The sequence below is a fragment of the Apium graveolens genome, chromosome 11 (assembly GCF_009905375.1).
Source record: "Apium graveolens cultivar Ventura chromosome 11, ASM990537v1, whole genome shotgun sequence".
In the NCBI taxonomy this organism is placed as follows: domain Eukaryota; kingdom Viridiplantae; phylum Streptophyta; class Magnoliopsida; order Apiales; family Apiaceae; genus Apium; species Apium graveolens.
The window spans coordinates 197,560,393-197,569,258 of NC_133657.1; the positions used below are offsets into that span (position 1 = coordinate 197,560,393).

Genomic DNA, 8,866 nt, shown 5'->3' on the forward strand with positions numbered 1-8,866 from the left:
CCATCCTCAGTAAAAACATCTGACTTTTCCCCCCTAACTTCCAAATTTGAATTTCCCCCCTTGACTTCCAAATTTTTTGCTGCTAAAATTAAGGGATATGTATTATCTCCACCAATCTGCAGATCCCGCCTTTTATCACTTCCTATAATCATGCTCCTTCTTTCTTTTTCGCAACTGAATTCCCCTGATTTCGTGCCTGAGCTGTATCTCCCCTGCCCCGTCTCCCAATCCTTAACGTCTTCCTCCCGCAGCCATCGACTTTTTGCCGGAATACCAGCTCTTCTCGGTGGGGCTCTAAGCCAACTTCCCCACTCTTTGGTGATTCCTTCGCTGACATTACTGAGAAATTTTCTACAATAGCGTTCCGTATGTGTTAGCATTCCACACGTGAAACAAAATTCACCCAATCTCTCATACTTGCACGAGACCATTACCTCCACTCCATTTTTCTTCGTAATCTTCTTCTTCCGTTTCAGAGCCTTCCTGACATCCAACCTGACCTTAATGCGCATGAACTCTCTCCCCAAACTGGAATTGTTTTTACTATCGTATTCGAGGAATTCTCCAAAGAAATCTCCTAAATGCTTTCCAACGACCTCCGACATGAACCCAGAAGGAAGGTCACAAACTTGCATCCACATATTAACATGCCATAGTGGAACATTTTGTGGTTCCTCTCCATCTGGAATTTCCGACATTACAAGCGTTGCGTTGTCAAATGACCACGGACCACCTTTAAGAACCCATTTCATGTCTTCCTTATGATAAAATTGAAACAAGAAGATTCCTGGTTCCAATTCCTTGATGTTAACACCCATCGCTGGTCTCCAAACATCCGCCATTTTTGTCTTCATTGCATTCACATTGATATTTCTCACCGTTAAGAACCTACCCACCACGCATAATTCATACTGGTTCCCCTCAATTTGCACTTCGTCTCCAAACACAAAAGCAGAGTTCTCCTCATCTTCAATATTTAACCCATCAAACTGATCATTCAAATCATTGTATCGAGCCATAGTCAAACTCAAACGATTCCCTCTCCAGATTTAGAGATTGAACGAAGAGACCAAAAGAACTCTCACATAGATGGAGAGAATACACTTGAGGCTTTTACTCATTTTTATAAGATATGATTGGCTCGATCCCCTTTGATATATCTTTCCTTTAACTGTCTGATACAAGTTGTATTATCTTCAAACAAAATTGTAGGACTATCTGAAATAAAATATATTATTTTGTTTATCCAAATTCATTGATATAATTTTTTTAGGAGTATTGATAGTATTATTATTTTATCTTAACCGGAGTAACATTATATATTAACCAAATCTTAAGAATTATATTTATTTTGTTTAAATTTAATTTAGCTCGAAGCAACAAATTAGAATGATATAGAACTCAATATGAATTAAAATATAAATTGGTACAAGAAATTGAATTTAATATAAATTATAATAATATAGAGTTCGATATAAAATAGAATTGAAATTGGTAAAATAATAGAGGAAATTGCTCAATATGAATTAAAATATAAATTGGTACAAGAAATTGAATTTAATATAAATTATAATAATATAGAGTTCGATATAAAATAGAATTGAAATTGGTAAAATAATAGAGGAAGTTGACTTCATTATCAATTAAAATTAGAATTGATCGACCCAATAATTAGAATTAGAACAATTAAGTAATTTGGATAATTAAGTAATTTCAGTAATTACAGACCGGACCGACTACCAAATTTTTAATGTTTCGTATATTATAATTATAATATAGTAATAATATAGATGGAACCTAGAATATTGATGTCGAAACACTGTATAAATTTTGATCTTGTTTAAAAAGGCATATATACAAATATTCTTTGAAAATCACCTGCGATTGTTCCTTTAAATACTCCCAAACACAGGTAACCCCACCACAAATACCTCCGGGCTCCATTACCATTTACGAGAAGCTCACTCATCTGGACCAAGTCAAGACTACAGCTTAAAATGTTAGTAGAAAGATAAAATTAGTTTGATGTCTTATCGTTCTTCAAGTGAATTAACACTTTTTTACGATATGAAGTAGCTCACGGAAGTTGAGATTAACTACTGCCCCTAAAAACGTTTTCTATTTGTATTGAACACGTTTATCAATACATATTTTTGATTGTTAATATCTCTAATTTCGTATTACTATTAAATATAAAAATTTTATTATATTAAATTACTCATAAATACGAATTTAACAAGATCACTCATGACTATATTTGATGTTAAAAATTAGACATAAATTAATAATCAATCGCTTATCATGAAATGAAATAGTGTCAGAAGTCAAAATATAAAACGTCTAATGGAGGAAGTACTTGTCAATCACTATAAAACACTACAATTACAAGGTTTAACAAACTGTGTATTAACTTGCAGGTAGTACCTTTAACAAACTTCTCACAAAACTTTCGAATCAAATATTTTACAAAACTGAGTTGAAACTACTCACTTGCATTATTAGAGAGCTAATTAAGCAAAACTATCAGCGGTACACACGTCACACACTACAAATGCACATACAGGCACATAGTTTATGTTTGTAAACATAGGACTTCACAAATGTGACACATATCTGCGGCGTGGTACAAATCTAGCTACAAGTGGGTTCGACATTTCACAAGAAAGCCTTAGTACTTCAGAGAGATCCACAGGATTGTGATCCGATTGAACTATTTCAAATTCATGCAGAATAAATGCTACCCAAAAGGTGACGGTGGTGAGACCCAAGAACCTACCAGGGCATATTCTAATACCCGACCCGAATGGCGCTAGCCTAAGATCCGAGCCCATCATTGAAAAGTTATCATCAGGCGAATGCTTAGTCATGAACCTCTCTGGTATAAAGTTTAATGGATCTGTCCACATTGATGGGTCCCTTGTAATGGCCCACATGTTCACCATAGCTGTGGTACCTGCTGGAACATGATATCCATCTATTGTTGTGTCAGTGGTGGCTAAACGAGCCCAAGAAAGAAGTGGGCCGGGTGGATGTAACCGGAAAGCTTCTTTGATTACAGCTTCAAGGTAGACCATTGCTGAAATATCAGATTCCGTTATTGCTCTTGATTTTCCGACGATACGATCGAGCTCTTGGTGAACCTTTGCTTGGATGGTTGGGTGAAGTACCATCCTTGCAAGGATCCACTCGATCATAACAGCCACAGTATCAGTCCCTCTGAATATCATCTCCTTTTAAAATAAGAAAATAATCATTTTAACTTTCATGCATGCATGCATGCCATAATATAAAATAAAAGAATAATATGTACGAGATCACATAAATTTAAATAATCACTCAAACATGTTATAGCTAAAATATAGATACTAGTACAGAGTACTGACCCAAAGGACGGCCACCAAATCTGCCTCTGATAAATTATCGAGATGCTGAGCGAGGAGAACATCTACAAAGGCATTACTTGTTTTCGTGGGAAGCTTTGTATGGGCCGAGGCTCTATGCTCGGATATAATCCGAGTTACGAGTCTGTATACTTGAGGAACCAAGTTTGAGCATCTGGCCCTGATATTTTGAGGGTCAAAAATTGATATCCACGGAAGGTGATCGGACCAGTTGAGTAGCCCTAATAAATCATAGCCTTCTTCCACAAGTTCACTAAGCTTAGCAGCTTCACTTTGATTTAAGCATGAGCCATGCCCGAATACTAAGCTCGTCATGTTGCTCAAAGAAGCTCGCTTGAGTAGTTTCCTAAGGCCATAACATTCTCCAGTATCTTTTCTACTTTGAAGCCCGATTTCTCGTAAGATTTGATTAGCAATTCCTGATCTTTGAGCTTCTGAAATTTTCATTTGCTTGGTACAAAAAATATGCGCCGCTGCAATCCTTCTTAATGTTCTCCAGTAAACACCATATGGTGCAAACCCAATGGCTCTGTTGAACATTAAACTATAAGCAGTTTCCTTCACCGGACGATCAGAGAATACGGAACTGTTGAGTATTTCTTTGGCCACGTCCGGGTCAGATGTCACCATTACTCGTGTTTCACCCAGGCTCAAAGCCATGACTCGTTTTGCTTTCAACACTTTTGCCACGGAGGCTAGATGTTGATGAGCAAGGTCAGCCATAAGGTTCATGCTACCTATTACCGGATATCCACGTGGTCCGGGTATTGGATTCGGGTAGGATTTGGTCCAGAAGTAGTGTTTTCCCCATGCAGGACCGCCCGGGAATGTCCAATAGACAAAAGATAGAGTGAGCCAAGAAAGACATATGACAACTATAAGAAAAATAAAAGGGTAATAGTTTTGACAAATGAAATCTTTGCATTTGGAAGCTAAAATAATAACCCATAACCATTCAGCTTGTGATGCCATGGGCTGGGATACAAGAGATCAAAAGGCTTTATAAGGTATTTTAGTTTCCTTGTTTGGTTTGGACTAAATTCAGTAGCAAGCTAGTCCTCTTTTTATAGAGGAATTTGAGTGCTTGAGATATTTTTTTATACTATACTTTTCAACTATTCGTACAGATGTTAAGATAAGATGTATAAACAAACTTACACTATTTGGTGGAGGATTGCTAACTAGCTAAGTTACTATAGATTTTAGCATATAGAGTATAATACTCATGATCATAGGACAAAAGGTGGTTCCATGTATGATGATGCAAAGTGGGATCATCAATAAATAACACGAAGAGTATTTTATTAATGTATAAGAGGGCCAAACAAGACCATAAAGTTAAGTGTATCGTCCTAGTTCATGTCCAGTTTAGCATAAATGACATTAATTCTGCATCCTACAAACACTACAAGAAATTTGCAATCAGACAACACTTGATAGACAATGGTTAAAAAAAAACCGTCATCCTAAAAAATCATACAACGGTAAATTGATTTTGCAGAAAAAACAGTTGTGTGAGCTCTAGAACAAACAACGGATATCCATCTTTTTTAAACTGTTGTACAAGTTGTATCCTCTCATCGAGTCAGACAACGGTTTTTTAAATATAGTGTTGTTGTAGATCTTTAACACAACGATTACAAACCGTTGTTAATATGTTAACGTATAGGGATAGAAGACAACGGTTTTGACATTACATTGTGTAATTCAGACACCGGTTTTTCAAAAAGGTTGTCCTCTAAACCATCAAACAACGGAATAAAACGGTTGTCTGAGGAATTTCAGTGGGTACTACATATTGAGGTGGCAGCACGTGATAGGTGGTAAATCATTCACAAGGATTGCTGAGGTGGCCAAATGAGAGCCCTTCATTGATATGAGATATGATATCGGTCGTTAGATCGAAAAATAGCTGAATTCTTATACAACGGTTTTATGTTAAAACAAAAGTGTTGTATAAGTTGGTCTCATACAAGCTTTTAGATATTACGTTGTTTAATTCACACAACAGTTTTTAGAAGGGTTGTCTTAGAAACCTTCATACAACGGAATAAAATAGTTGTATAAAATAGTTATTTTATAATTTCAATGGGCACCACGTGATGAGGTGGAACCCCATGATAGGTTGTAATCTTTTTACTCGGATTGCTGAAGTGTCGGAATGACATCCATTGATTGAAATGAGATTAGATATTAGCCGTTAGATTGAAAAAAGCTGATATGCTTACACAACGGTTTTATAATGAAAAAAGCGTTGTCTTAGTTTAGCTTTACACAATGGTGTTTCAAGAAAACCATTGTAAAAGTATTACTATATAAAATGAGATTGCCGGTTTACAAGATTCATTTTTAAAATGATTTTTTCGAAGATCCAACCATACGGATGTTAAGATATGTCAATTTTAGTCATATGAAAAAAAATATTAACAAATTTGAAATCCATCTTGCATGTCAGGATTAGAAAAATCCAGTAAAATTACCACTTCCGACAACGAGACTCGTTCCCGATTTACAAGATTAAATTTTAAAATGATTTTTGGACGATCCAACCGTACGGATGTTAAGATATATCAATTTTATTCATATGAAAAAATTATTAACAAATTTAAAATTCATCTTGCATGTCAGGATTAGAAAAATTCAGTAAAAATACCCTTCCAAACAACAAAACTCGTTCTCGATTTACAAGATTATTTTTTAAAATGATTTTTTCGACGATCCAACCGTACAGATGTTAAGATACATCAATTTTAGTCATATAAAAAAATTATTAACAAATTTGAAATCCATCTTGCATGTCAGGATTAGAAAAATCCAGTAAAAGTATCCCTCCAAACAACGTGACTCGTTCCCAATTTACAAGATCAATTTTTAAAATTATTTTTTTGACGATCCAACCGTACGAATATTAAGATATATCAATTTTAGTCATATGAAAAAATTATTAACAAATTTGAAATCCATCTTGCATGTCAGGATTAGAAAAATCCAGTAAAAGTACCACTCCCGACAACGAGACTCGTTCCCGATTTACAAAATCAATTTTTAAAATGATTTTTTCGACGATCCAACGGTACGGATGTTAAGATATATCAATTTTAGTCATATGAAAAAATTATTAACAAATATGAAAACATCTTGCATGTCAGGATTAGAAAAATCCCGTAAAAGTACCCCTCCAAACAACGAGCCTCGTTCCCGATTTACAAGATCAATTTTTAAAATGATTTTTTCGACGATCCAACCGTACGGATGTTAATATATATCAATTTTAGTCATATGAAAAAATTATTAACAAATTTGAAATTCATCTTGCATGTCAGGATTAGAAAAATCCCGTAAAAGTACCCCTCCAAACAACGAGCCTCGTTCCCGATTTACAAGATCAATTTTTAAAATGATTTTTTCGACGATCCAACCGTACGGATGTTAATATATATCAATTTTAGTCATATGAAAAAATTATTAACAAATTTGAAATCCATCTTGCATGTCAGGATAAGAAAAATCCAGTAAAAGTACCCCTCCAAACAACGGGACTCGTTCCCAATTTACAAGATCAATTTTTAAAATTATTTTTTCGACGATCCAACCGTACGGATGTTAAGATATATCAATTTTAGTCGTATGAAAAAATTATTAACAAATTTGAAATCCATCTTGCATGTCAGGAATAGAAAAATCCAGTAAAAGTACCCCTCCAAACAACGAGACTCGTTCCCGATTTACAAGATCAATTTTAATAATTATTTTTTCGACGATCCAACCGTACGGATGTTAATATATATCAATTTTAGTCTTATGAAAAAATTATTAACAAATTTGAAATCCATCTTGCATGTCAGGATTAGAAAAATCCAGTAAAAGTACCCCTCCAAACAACGGGACTCGTTCCCAATTTACAAGATCAATTTTTAAAATGATTTTTTCGACGATCCAACCGTACGGATGTTAAGATATATCAATTTTAGTCATATGAAAAAATTATTAACAAATTTGAAATCCATCTTACATGTCAGGATTAGAAAAATCCAGTAAAGTACCCCTCTAAACAACGGGACTCGTTCCCAATTTACAAGATCAATTTTTAAATAATTTTTTCGACGATCCAACCGTACGGATGTTAAGATATATCAATTTTAGTCATATGAAAAAATTATTAACAAATTTGAAATCCATCTTGCATGTCAGGATTAGAAAAATCCAGTAAAAGTACCCCTCCAAACAACGGGACTCGTTCCCAATTTACAAGATCAATTTTTAAAATTATTTTTTCGACGATCCAACCGTACAGATGTTAAGATATATCAATTTTAGTCATATGAAAAAATTATTAATAAATTTGAAATCCATCTTGCATGTCAGGATTAGAAAAATCCAATAAAAGTACCCCTCCAAACAACGAGACTCTTTCCCGATTTACAAGATCAATTTTCAAAATGATTTTTTCGACGATCCAACCGTATGGATGTTAATATATATCAATTTTAGTCATATGAAAAAATTATTAACAAATTTGAAATCCATCTTGCATGTCAGGATTAGAAAAATCCAGTAAAAGTACCCCTCCAAACAACGGGACTCGTTCCCAATTTACAAGATCAATTTTTAAAATTATTTTTTCGACGATCCAACCGTACGGATGTTAAGATATATCAATTTTAGTCATATGAAAAAATTATTAACAAATTTGAAATTTATCTTGCATGTGAGGACTAGAAAATTCTAGTAAAACTACCACTCCCGACAACGAGACTCGTTCCCGATTCACAAAATTATTTTTTAAAATGGTTTTTTGATGATCCAAACATACCAAGATCTTAATTTTAGTCTTATGAAAAAATTATAAAAATATTTCATATTCATCTTGAATGATATGTTTACAAAAATCATGCTTGGAACGTGAATATTCAGAAAAACACTATTTTGCAAAACTAGATTTATTTAACGTGTTGTAAAATATGTATCATATGTATACCGAATATTTTTTTCAACGTGTTGTACAATAACAATAAAACATAAAATTATCTAATTACACTAATATATAATAAAATTAAAAAAATAATGTAAATACACATGAATTAAAATTAAAATTAATCATATATTAGACGATATTTCCCCCCTTTGATTGAATGAAAATTTTTGTTTCCCCCCTTACCAAATTCTTGTTCCCGGTTTCCACTTTTCACTATAGCCCTATCTCTTCGGCCTCTCTCACACAAACTCTCACATCACTTCATCGCCTCTCACACTCCCCTCTTGCCATCTATGTGGCATCTCTTTTCCTCATCAGTTTCAATTTCTTGTTTCTTCTATACAATCAAACCAGAGCTTAAGAACCCTAATCTTGGTCGATTTTGAGTTATTCAAAATCTGAGTTGTAATTAGTTTTACAATTAGTTTGATTGGAGGTTTTTAAGAGGAGCCCAATCTTTAATTCGCTGGAAGTAGTAAGTTAATTGAGT

General features: G+C 33.9%; 1 protein-coding gene across 1 annotated transcript; it reads right to left on the reverse strand.

Moving 5' to 3' along the window:
• Positions 1-2,382: 2,382 nt before the first annotated feature.
• LOC141696715 (cytochrome P450 78A9-like) lies at positions 2,383-4,451 on the reverse strand. The gene is made up of 2 exons (XM_074500832.1): positions 3,384-4,451; positions 2,383-3,230 (listed from the first exon to the last, which is right to left on the reverse strand). The coding sequence occupies exons 1-2, from the start codon at positions 4,371-4,373 to the stop codon at positions 2,595-2,597; spliced, it is 1,626 nt and encodes a 541-aa protein (XP_074356933.1). The 5' UTR covers positions 4,374-4,451; the 3' UTR covers positions 2,383-2,594.
• Between the last annotated feature and the right edge of the window lie 4,415 nt (positions 4,452-8,866).